The 13176-nt window shown below is 37.8% G+C and overlaps 1 protein-coding gene across 1 annotated transcript in view; it reads left to right on the top strand.

Moving 5' to 3' along the window:
* LAMB4 (laminin subunit beta 4) overlaps window positions 1-13176 on the top strand; it is a 140509-nt gene that overhangs the window by 85079 nt on the left and 42254 nt on the right. The window contains exons 22-24 of the mRNA XM_036760117.1: window positions 2026-2250; window positions 3215-3435; window positions 10748-10844. Coding sequence (XP_036616012.1) covers window positions 2026-2250; window positions 3215-3435; window positions 10748-10844 — 543 coding nt within the window. The remainder of the gene's footprint in view (window positions 1-2025; window positions 2251-3214; window positions 3436-10747; window positions 10845-13176) is intronic.

A 13176-nucleotide genomic window follows, 5' to 3' on the forward strand; every position in this document is an offset into this window, starting at 1 on the left:
AAAATGACTTGTTACATATAGCATGGATCTCCTTTTTGATTACATGGTCCAGTCTGGCTGCTTTCCACCTCTTTTTATGTTTCTACCTCCTCCTTAAGAAAATACAGAACTATGATGTTAGAGTCCAAGTGTGGTGGCATATCTGGACTGACGATGAAGTTTGTCATAGCAATTTTTGAAAAAATACACATGAAATTTTTGCATATCTTTCCCATTTTGCTTCTGTTTGTTATTCTCCTTCCATTTTTGTCCTCAGTTGCTTTTAGTTAGTTCTCTTGCTGAACTCTCTTAAGACTAGTTTTACTCCTCTCTGCTTTAAGAGATCATAGTGCTCATAACCACCTGTTATCTTTCTTCAGAAGATTTTTTTTGAATGGGGTTTTGTTCCAAACCAATGTTGCCTTTGGCCACCACCTCTCTCCCTTTGTGAGTAAGGTTAGTGTTGTTAAATAAGACACTTTCTAGGCTCTTTTGGTCTCCTTTTTATGGCACTCTAGCTGTAAGGGATAGAGTGCTAGACTAGCAATAAAGATCTAAATTAGAATTCTGTACGACTTTGGGCAAATAATTCAAAATCTCTGGGCTTCTGTTGAATTCTCTTATTGAGCTTCCTATTAAGTTATTATAATCAGTACTGACATCATTTGTGCTCTCCATTGTCCATTTTCATTATCAATTACTTTTTTAAATAGTTCAGGATTGAGTTGTTCAGGGTTTTTTGTTTGCCACACATTTTTCTCATCATTAATCTCTTTTCTAGCTACTTATGTGTTCTGATCTTTGCTCTGACAAGTTTAAAGTCTGACTGTTCATAGACAATTGGTTAAGAGGATGACAAAAGCCCAATAATGCTACCTGGCTGCATTCTAGAGCACAATATTCTGAGAGGGATCCAAATTACAAATAGCCCAAAGAGCAGTTGAAAGATGCCAAGTGGGTAAAGCAGGCTGCAGCATTTTGCCAATAATAACTTGTGCATCAGAATCACTATAAGATCATTAAGGAATCTTAAATGAGTAAAAAAAAAAGGCTACAAACTGATTGTATTAGTCAAAATGAGAAACAATAGGTCAGTGGCCAGAGTGATAGCACTGATACAGGGTATTAAGGTTTGCAAATGTGGTCCACATATTAATTCATGTGAGCCTCATGACCCCGTTAAGTAGATACTGCAAATATTATTACTAAAATTTTGCAAATGAGAAATCTGAGGCTCGGAAATTTTAAATAAGTTGCACATGGTTACAGAGCCCATTAAGTGTCAGAAGCATGATTTGTAGCATTTCCTCTCTCCAAGTCTAACAATCTGTCCATTGTACCATGTTGCAATAGTGGTGTCAGATTCAAATAAAAAATCCCTGTGGGCCACATAGTAACTTAGAAAACCACAAATTCTCATTATCTATGTCTTCTTATATGTTTTTATCTTGTCGAACATTTCCCAATTACATTTTAATCTGGTTCTGGGCACACCAAGGGAGTTTTGTTGGCTGCACGTGTCTGGCCCCCCCATGAATGAGTTTGACACCTCTGTGCTCTATGGAAGATTAATGGGCCAACATGGAGAAGGATTAGAGCATGAGAAGCAAAGTACTATGATCTGTGTCAATGGAGGGAGTACCCAAGCCAACAAAATGGCAGTTCCATCAAAATATTCTACTGGGATGCAGTTGGATAGCAACTTCTCCATCTGCTATCAAAGTCATACCCTGGCAAATGCTTCAGTCCTATCCCTGAATTCCCAATGTCACAGGAAACAGGTCTTGGAGAAGGCATTTTCCTCCAAGGAATTTTTGTTCTAAATAACTATTAAGTATTTTAACGTTTGCAAATATGTTTGGAGACTACAGAGTAAATGCAGATGGATTTATATTTCATGTTTAGACATTTTTCCTTGTTTACTCTAATGTGCAGATGCTTTTTATAGTACCTAAGGGAGCTCTTTCACTTTTTCAATTTTTAAGTTATTTTCTATACTTCTAACCACCCCATTCTCTTTTCTTTCAATCTCTTCCCCTTGCATAGGTATTCAATGTGATGAATGCTCAACTGGCTTTTACGGAAATCCAAGAATATCGGGAGACCTTTGCCTACCATGTACCTGCAGTAACAATATAGATAGAACAGACCCAGAATCATGCAGCAGGGTGACAGGAGAATGCCTTAAATGTTTGTATAACACTCATGGGTTCAACTGTCAGTACTGTAAACCAGGTTACTTTGGATCAGCACTCACACAAAATTGCAGAAGTAAGTTGATGGTGTGAATATGACCACAAAATAACAGCTTGTCAATCTCATGGCAGCACACAGATGCTCTCTTGAACTAGAACTTGGCATAATGATAATTAACATATATGTAGAGCTTTAAAATTTGCAACGCACATAAAGCCTCACTTGATCCTCACAACAAACTATGAGGAAGGTGCTATTATCCTCAAGTTTCAGATGGGGAAACTGAGGCTGGCTGGGGCTAAATAACATGTGGAAAGTCACACAGCAAGTAATTGTCTAAGACAGGATTTAAACTCAGCTCTTCCTGACTCCAAGTCCAACCAACTCAATCCTCTATGTCACCTAGTTGCCTTTTATAAAGCAAGCTGTAAGCAATGTTCTTTGGAAGCTTTTTTAAAATAGCATTAATATTGCTAAGGATTCATGAAACAACATTAAATTAACACTTTGATTTAATAATTAATTGAAAAAGAAAGATTGGATGAAATGTCATTACACAAGTTGCAGTAATAGGCATTTCTTCTGTAATATTCCTGAGTTTCCCCTTTGGTGGTTGACACATCAATGTCATTATTGAAAATTTTCCTAATGGATTTAGAGGAAGACTGTGGCCTATTCCTAAAACAATAAGTTGTTCATGTTTGGGGGAGGTATGAAAACTTTAGGAACACCAAAGTTGAAATGAGTAACTCTATTTCAGAGCAATCAGATGGAATTCAGTGAGCTCAAAAAATTAACATACTTAGCAAAAAAAAAGCACCTTCCTTCCTAATTATAGAAAGAGATTTTTGGTATATCCTACTATGTCTGAGTTAGAATATACTCAGACTATGGAAAATCACATCCCAAAGAAAAAGTGGTTCTTCTTTGAGCTCTTTGGAGAAAGGGCACTACTCAGTTCTAAATTGTAATTGTTTCATATTATTAATAACTGACAAGTTTGTTTTATCTAATGTTATAATTGTCTTTATTTTCCCAGAATGCACGTGCAGTCCTTCTGGAGTAAACCATACTACATGTCCAATGGGTGAGGGAGCATGCCTATGTGACCCAACAACGGGATCGTGTCCATGCTTGCCAAATGTCATAGGTTTGACCTGTGACCAATGTGACAAAGGATACTGGAATCTGGTCCCTGGTAGAGGATGTCAGCTCTGTGAATGTGACCCCCAACATTCTCATAGTACTCATTGTAACCAGGCAAGATCCCTTTTTTTAAATGGCAGACGGTGTATTAGCTTTGATAGTGAAACACGAGATCAGTGACTAGTCCAGATCATATTAAATGCTTTTTGTTTTTGTTAATAATCACCTCTGAGCAATGTCTTCTTCATGCTGGGACTGGGCTAGGAGGGGAAGAAAGAGGGGGAAGAGAGGAGCAGGGGAAACAAAATCTGCCAACTGCAGTTTTGTCTACAGTCAGCCCACTTTTGCAAGGTGAACGTGAAATGTAGCAACAGAGATAATTTTCCTTTCATTACCTGTTAAATGTTATCATAGGAGGACCTTGAAGTATAATAGACCACATATGGCAATGAACTTGGGGCCTCTGCCTATAGACTAACACATCAGATTTATAAGCTTATTTTTTATTTAAACCAAAATGTCATTCCCCTAGGCTAGACAAACCACTTACTGACAAAATAAAACCAGGATTTTTTACTATAAGGGTTAAATACAAGCCCAAAGACAGGATTATATGTCTTTTGTCAGAAGACTGCTCCCTTAAGTTCAGAGGGGCTCATTACCAAATCAAGAGAGAATTCTTTGATCACAGCAACACTGGAAGACCCTCTGAAAGGCATCTTGTTATGAAAAGCAAAATGGATTGAAGGTCAGAAATATCCAATCCAATCCCATCCCAGTCACGAGCTATGTGACTCTGGGCCAGTTATTTAACCTCATCTATGAAATAAGGGATTTGATAGCATCTAATAGCCCTTCCTGCTATAAAGCTATCATTGTACTATATCTGACATTGTAGAGGGATTATGATGTGTCAAAAGGGGGAGCACCCCCTACAGTGGTGAAAGAACCCTTGAAACACTGAGGAATTAACTGTTTACCACCAAACAAAACTGGGAAATATAAGCCAGTGACTTATTTTGTGAAGGGGTACTCTTTCTAGGCACTCCCCTCAAAAACCTTTGCTATGTACCACCAGGCCCTTCCTCTGATGGAATCCATGGAATCTCATGGAATCCCAAAGATGCAATGTTAACAGCATGCCAAATTCCCTCCAGTTTTCAGTAAAAAGTTGCATTATTTCATTGCATATTCAATTATCCTAAATAATGAGTAATTTTCAATGCTCATTCAATAGAATATTGAACCTTGAAAAAAAGAATATATGACTGGCGTGATCTATTTAGGGGGGAAAAGTATAGTGTTTATGAATAGTGTGATGTGTTTTGGCTTTCACCTAAGGAAAATTTTTTCGAAGCATCACCTATGTCTCTTGGCAGTTACTGCAAAAAATATGGTAGTATAATCCAATGGGAACAATTAGAAATAGCAAGGCACTAAGAGAGGATCATAATCAGAACTTAATAATCTGGGTCTAAGGAGAATCAAGATAAAACTGGGATTATTAAACCCTACATAATATAATTTAAGCATTAAAACTTTAGACTAAGGTATGACTTACCTACAGCTACAGCATAAAATGTCTGACTATCCAGCAAACTATTCAAAGGCTAAATACCTGACTTGAGAAGCACCATGGGAATAAATAGTAGTGGCAGTCAGAATAGATGGAAATTTGATTCTGAGACTTAGTGTAAACACCTGACTTCTGGGTACTGAAAACTGGAGGGAATTTGGCATGTTGTTAACATTGCAACCTCAGGATTCCATGAGATTCCATGGATTCCATAGGAATCCATCAAAGAAAGGGCCTGGCGGTACATAGCAAGGTTTTTGAGGGGAGTGCCTAGAAAGAGTACCCCTTCACAAAATTTAACTTGGCATCTTGGTCTTTAAACTTGTCCCACTGCCAAAGATTTTTGGCCCTCCACATTTAGGGAATAAATGTCCTTAGAATACAGGGGAGTAATGTGGGAAGAATTTTAGTCAGATAACTGGATTCAAAGCTGTTTGAATAGCCATTATGATAAAGTGTTGGTTAATGTCTCCAAGTCATCCTGGAAAAAAAGTTCTCAATTTGTATACTCAGGATTCTGAATATTCTAACCTTTTTCAATAGTTGTATCAACAAATTCGATAAAAACAGGAAAGGAATGCTGGTCAAATTTGCAGATGACACAAAACAATAGATCATAGAATAGATGGCAAAGTTATGGTTCAAACTGATTTTGACAAGCTGCCATGCTAAAGCAACAAGGTGAAGTTTAACAGGAATAAATGTGAAATTCTACATTTGGTTTCAAAAAAATCAGGTGCACGCTAATAGCATAGATGTTGTTTGGCAGCAGTTTATGTGAAAAATACGCAGAGCTGATGTGAACCAAGAGCATAAGACAGCTGCTGGCAAGCTAACACACCCTTATGCTACATTAATAGAAGTATAGTATCCAGGTGATAGAAGAAACCATCACATTGTAAACTTCCCTGATTAAATCATATGTGGAATCTTGTGCTCATTTTTGAGAAGAATGTATATTTTGAAAGGATTATTGACAAAGTAAAGTTCATCCAAAGGATCATGAGATGTCAAGGAAATACAAAACCAGGTCACATGAAGAAATCGGGAATATTTAGCATGAAAAAGGGAAGACAAGGAAACTTATAATAACTGTCTTCAAATATTTGAAGTGGATAGTGGTGAAGACATTGTGTTGCACTGACAGAATGAGTACTAATGAAGTGAGGTTAAACAGATTGGGTTCAACAAAACAAGGAACTTTCTAACATCTAAGGAGCCAACCAGAAATAGATTGGAACCTGTCACTAAACATATTCAAGCAGAAGATAGGTGACCATTTTTCATGATGTCGTAGAAGTGATTTCTCCATTGAGTAGAAGGCTGAGTTAGACAAGGTCCTTTGCAATGCTAAGATTTTGTGATTTCATAATTCTATAAAATAGAATTGATATCCATACAGGAAGTAATTGGCATCGAAAGATGAAAGAGAAGGTAGATAGCCCCTTATCATTTTTGTTAGGTCAAAAATAGTGTTGACTACATGTAGAAAAAAGACGGAGGTAGAATAGAATATATCTACACTCTGTCTTGTTTATAAAATAGGGCGAGAGGCTACAAAGGGGAAGCAATGAGGGGGACACATTGGCTTTGTCATTAGAAGTTTGAATTGTGCCTAGACTAGGCAGTCACTTAACACATCTAGGACTCAGCTTCCTCATCTGCAGAATGGGAATGTTGGACTAGATGGCCTCTGGGGTCCCTTCTAGCTCTAGATCTCAGATCTGGTTCAAATTCTGGCTCTGTTACTTGCTATCTGTGTGGCCTTAGATATACCACTTAATCTCTGGTAGCTTTGTCATCTGTAAAAATAAGGGAGGTGGCCTAGATGAGAGAGTCTTCATCTTTCAGCTCTTTAGCTATAACCCTATGACTAAGTGATATTTAAGGGTCTTCCAGTTCTGTCTTTGATCTTATGAAAAATTAACTATACTTCAGTTTCAACATTAGGAGAGGTTACATCTCTGCTCTGGTCTGTCTGTCTGGCCTTTTAAGCACCTTCGTGTTATTTTCAGTTACATGGCCCCATACTAAAGACTCCTTTAACATACCTTAGATAAGAATTTTATACATCTCATCTCTACTCCCACTCCTTGGAACAAGCCTTAAAAAAATTACTATCAATTTATGTTGATGACGGCTATATTGTAGACTCTCAAGGTTTCCCTCTTTTTTATATATTTATACATGTTACCTATCTTTTAGTAGTGTGATGGAGTCTCCCTCTGTGTTCCCTCCCCATTTTTTCACAGGCAAGCTATCAATTATTTGTCCAATTGCAGAGAGAAAGAGAGAGAGAGAGAGAGAGAGAGAGAGAGAGAGAGAGAGAGAGAGAGAGAGAGAGAGAGAGAGAGAGAGAGAAATACCTGCTAAAGAGCAGCTATATATTTACTCAGGGGCCAAAACTTATGAAAGAGTGCAGGGGTGAACCTCGGGTACATTCCTGCCTTTAAGGTATGAACTCATCTCATATTGGTGCCACTAAGTCTGATATTCTTAATTTTTTTTAATATTGAATAAATATTGCCTTAGCCTTGCCGGTTTAACCAATATGCCTACTTGTTGTATGACCTAATTCTCTACAGATTTCACTTTAGGAAGATACAAACTAAACATTTTAGGGCAGAGGTTTATTTGGACACTTTCCAAATTAATTCTGTGGTTATATTTAAAAGACTGAGTGAAAGAATACAAAAAAAATGTTTCCTGTGTGCCTTAGGTGCGCAAAGCTAGAGGGGGAGAGTCAATGTTAAGTTGAATCAAGAAATTCTGCTCTCAAAGACTTGTAGTCTAATTGATGGTTATTTTATTTGCCACTGTAGTTGAGGCTTATGTGGCCATTGGAAGAAAAACTATGTTCAATTTGGCTGGTAAATTATGGTTATTTGGAGGAGATACTCACAAAAACATACATACACACATATCTTTGTGTTAATGATATAATCACCATCACCAAAAACAACAGAACGCATAATGTTTTATTGAACAGTATATTTATAGAATCTGGATATTTTGTTCAATAACAAACACAAAATTGATTTCTCAAATAACACATTTTTAAATTTTATATGTAAAATTTGATTTTTAAAAGAAGAAAAATTAACTAATATAAACACCATCAATTAAAAAAATGTAATATTATTGGGTCTTATAATAATAACACTAATATAGCACATAAAGGTTTGCAAAGCACTTTATAAAGATTATCTCATTTAATGCTCACAGCAACCTTGGGAGGAAGGTGCTATTATTATCCCTAATTTATATATGAGAAAACTGAAGCAAGTAAAGGTTAAGTGTCTTAGCAAGGGTCACACAGTTAGAGTCTAAGGATGGATTTGAACTCAGGTCTTCGTGAATCCAGCACTCTGTTATCACCTAGCTGCCTCATGTAACTAACATACTTTACTCTCTTTTTCCTGTTTATTCAAGGATCTGAAAGGAAAGATGAGTTTATCTACTTTTACAGTGTCTACACAACTTTTATAATGACTTGAAAGTTGTTTCAACTGATGTTCCATTTAGCTAAATTAGTTAGGGAATACTGGTTTACTGAATTATCTGGTTCAATGATCCAACACTTGTTTGCTGGGCAAGGCACTGGGCTGGATGCTCAATAGGGTGGTATGTTAGTAGGGGGAGAGTCTACAAAGACATGGAAGACCCAATGCCTCCCCTCTGGAAGCTTACAGTCCCTCTTATCAAGGATAAAAGAAGGCAGAGAAGCACCACACAAGAAGTAAAAAGTCTGTGGAAAATTGGAGGAAGGAGAAAGTACATCTGGATGTGAGAACCAAGGAAGGTTTCAGGAAGGAGATAACATTCTAAATTGGACCTTGAAAGATGGGTAGAATTTTGATAGTTGGAGATGGTGATGAAAACCATTCCCAGCCAATAGAACAGTATGAGCAAAGACAGAGAAGCAGAAAGTCAAGGGTCATTTTCAGGGATAAGGTTCCACTCTGGCTGGAATATAGGATACCCATAGGAGAATAGAAGAAAACAAGATGGGAAAGGTAAATGGGGACAAAAGTATGGAAGACCCTAGGGACCAAATTAAGGTATTTTTATTTTGCTTGGTAGCCAACAGAGACCTATGAAAGGTTTCATAGCAGAAGTGTCATAATCATGGCTGTGTTAAGTCCACGTGCAATTTAAAGTTACAACTATTTTAAATTGCACACGGACTTTATGGACACTCTGTAGATTAATCTGAAAGCAGTGTGAAGAATCAGTCAAAATGAAGAAATAATAGAACAGGAAGAGAAATTAGTTAGGTTATTAAATTGGTACAGATGGTAATAAAATCTTGAATGAGGATGGTAGCAGTGAAAATGGAAAGGCAAAAAATATAAAAAAACTACTTGGTAGTTAACAAAAATGATAAATTCAGATTATTGTCTTAAATTATAATAATAATAATAATGATAACAACAAACATGTATGTAGTGCCAGACATTGTGCTAAGCAGTTTACAATTTTTATCTCATTTGATCTTTCCAATAACCCTGGGAGGTAGGTGTTCCTAACCCCACTTTACAGATGAGGAAATGGAGGCAGGAAAAGGTTAAATGACTTGTCCAAGGTCACACAGCTTGTAAATGTCTGAGGCTGGATTTGAGCACAGGTCTTCCTGACTCCAGACCCCGCACTCTATTCACTACACTGAGTAGCTGTCTTCTTTATAGAATAAGAATATAGTAAAAGATAGTTAATACTAAAACTACTCTAAACATAATTTATTCTTTTTTCAATAATTCAAAAGATTCTTTAGGTTCCTATAATTCTGTCAAAAATGCTTTAGTAATGCAAGATTTCTTCTTGTTTTGATCCCAGATGAAATCTTGTAGTGGGATGATTGTTGGATGGTCATGACATGCAGTTTTTTCTTTCTTGTGCCCAATTATTGAAAATATTAGCAAGAATATAGTCCAAAGTCCATTGGTCAAGAAGGTCACTCCCCAAAGAATTTTCATATTGGGTAGGAAGTTTGATTAGGTGACCACTAAGGTTCCATCCAATCCTAAAATTCTAAAGAATCCTACCATAATGACTTTTTCCCCCTTTTCTTTGTGTGTGTGTGTGTGTGTGTGTGTGTGAGAGAGAGAGAGAGAGAGAGAGAGAGAGAGAGAGAGAGAGAGAACTTCCATTTTCCTCCACTACATTCAGAAACAAGGTACAGAATTCTGTGTGGTTACAGGAAAGTCCATTTCTAACCCCATTTATTGTCTTTATCTTGTGTGGATTTATAAACAAAACTGCTGCATTTAAGTTTTTTTTTAATTTGTTGAATGAAAAAACATCTATTTTCTCTCCCTCCCACCCCCCTCTATTAAAAAAAAGGAAGAAAAAAAGGCAAAGCAAAACCCTTGTAGCAAATATAAAACTGCTGCATTTTAAATAAAATATTCCCAGGCTAATTTCTAGAAACTGCAAATGAAGTGTATAAAATATTCTACCAAATGAGACATTGAGTGTTCCACCAGATCCTTGGACTCTGTTATCCTTATGGGGAAACTCCCATAATTATATAAGAAAAGAATCTGGCCCACTTCCATTTATCTGTTTTGTTTTCATTTGCATCTGTGTGTGTCTCTCAGTTGGGAACCACCTGTCCCTGAGCAGCTGGAAGCAGACGGTATATCAGAGATGGGGAAGCCAGAGCACGTCCGCCTCATCCTCCTCTTCTTTTCCATTGCCCTCTCTAGCCATGGGAACCACCCCCTCCTCTGTCTTTACACAGCTGTATAGGCTAAATCACAGGAGAGGGGAAAAATGGTTTCTTTTAGAATTAGTTCTTCTTGGATCATAACATACTCATCAGTTCCTCACCCGTGACTGTTTTTACAGTTTACAGGCCAGTGCCCTTGTAAATTGGGCTACGGTGGGAAACATTGCAACAAATGTGAGGAAAATTACTATGGAGATCCCCAAGTGCAATGCATCGGTAAGTATTGTCCATTACTCTAAAAACTGTGTGTTTAGTTATTTTTTGATTTAAAAAGCATATCCTTATTTTCTACAACTTTGCCCTGGTGAGGACACCATTCAAACGACATGCAGTTTTATATGCCTATTTGATGAGTGGTTTTAAGTGTGGACTTAATTAACAATGTCATGTGGTTTGGTCTTACTTCTGAAAACTTTTTTTATAACCTTAAGAATAAATTTGAATTCTCAAAGGAGACAGATTGTCAAAGAAGACAGAAAGGAGATAGATTGACCACAATGGACCAGACCCCTGAGGGCAATGCAAATATGCCTTTGCCTTGATTTCCTGTTGTTTTAAGGATAAACTGAGAATAAATGTTAACCTCGCTGTGACTGAGGCGGGAAGCGGTTCTCTGGGAAGAGAATCAGGGGCCATCAGCAGGGTAGAAAAGCTCCCAAGTCTCTGTGTCCTCGAACTGTCATACTTCCATCCTGGCTCGAGTCCAGGAGATAGATTTCCCTTAGTCAACTCCCAAATGAAGCTAATCCAGAATCTAAAGATGGTAAAGAATTAGCCACTTGATGAGGCTATCAATGATATGTGTCATTTTGGCAGTCAAGGGACCTAGGGAGGCTTTTTCTGCATATCATCAGAATATTCTCACATATCTTCCAATGCTTCCCAGTCGCACTCTATTTACGGCTTTGGGTTCTCAATAATTCTCCCAGTGAGTAAAATACTCTCTTGGTTTTAAATGGAAATACTCATTTAAAACCCAGGAATTGTTAGGACATCTGGAAAATGTGGTTTATGGTGTCCCCTAGGGTGTGGCAACTCTTGCATTTCAATGACAGGAGACTTTCATTATACTCATAAAATGATTTTCATCTCATGCTAAGTCAGTGGAGGAGAAACAAATGGAGGAGAAAGCAAAACCATGGCCCTGAGCAACAGGAGAATAACTGTGGTTAGAGATGCACCTAATAGAGATTCGATTGACAAAACGGGCTGCATCTTGAATGGAGCTGCTAAGCTGAGGATGAGGGTCATCATAAGAAAACAGAACTTGCCACAAGCTGCTGTAACTGACATAATGCTGACCCCTAGGGGGTCCTGAGGAGTCCTGTGGCTTGGAACAGAAAGCTTTGGACAGATGGCATCTGCTTAGGGAGCCTAATTAGTTCATCAGTCCTCATTAGCATCGGCCATTATTTTTACTCCAAAAATCAGTTATGTTTAGTACTTCTTGATCCTCCCTGAAACTCCAAAGAGAGAGTGGCAGCATACAGTTCAGCAGTCTGAGTGCTGGAATTGGAGTTAGGAAGGTCTGAGTTGGCATCCTGCCTCACACAGAGGTAACTCTGGGCAAATTATTTAACCTCTCTCACCCTGTTTCCTCATCTGTAAAATGAGGTCGATGTCTGTAGCATTTATTTTACTAGGTAGTTATGAGGACGAAATGAAATAATGGATATTAAGTATCAATTGTGAGCAGAGGATTCTATAGGAAACCTTCCCCAACCCCTCTGGATTCTAGTGCCTTCCCTCTGTTAATGATTTCCTATTTATCCCTTAGGTAGCTTGCTTTGTATATATTTGTTTACATGTTTTCTCCCCTATCAGACTGGAAGCTCCTTGAGGGCAGGGACTGTCTTTTGCCTCTGTTGTATCCTCAGCCCTTAACACAGTGCCTGGTACATAGTAAGCACTTAATAAATGTTCATTGATAGTATAACAGGATAGGCTCGTATTCTGATGGCATAGATTTAAAGGCCCAGGTTCATAGTAATTCTGCCTTTGAAAGTATAGTTCTGAAAACATGAATGGCTCACAATGACTCTGCTGTTAGAGAAAATTCTGACAATGAGGCGGGGGTTTGGGGGGAGTGGACTGGGATCCCTGCCCTGCTGTAGCAGGAAAGATTACTCTTCCCGATGTGGCTCCCAGGGCTGTCCCATGGTATTCCTTATGTCCCAAACAAAAAGACACAAGGAAATGTAAAGGACAGGGTCAACTTCAGGTGTTTATGAGAAATAAGATTGGATCCAACAGATGCAGCCTTTCACGGAATAAAAGAACATCCTTAGAATCTGGTACCAATTTCAGCTATCTGAAATAAAAGATGTCTACATGTGTACACACACACACACACATACATACATACATACATACATACATACATACATACATACATACTAGAAAAGGGGATAAGGAGGGTGATTAGTTCCTGGATATCTGGTGGTTGTATTTTTTCCCCCTCAGCTCTCCAGCCCATTTAGCAAATACCCAGGATTTAAAAAGAAAATAAAAGTCCTATCTTGCTGCTGTAGCAGGTCATATATGCATA

The sequence above is a fragment of the Trichosurus vulpecula genome, chromosome 5, assembly GCF_011100635.1.
Source record: "Trichosurus vulpecula isolate mTriVul1 chromosome 5, mTriVul1.pri, whole genome shotgun sequence".
Classification (NCBI taxonomy): domain Eukaryota; kingdom Metazoa; phylum Chordata; class Mammalia; order Diprotodontia; family Phalangeridae; genus Trichosurus; species Trichosurus vulpecula.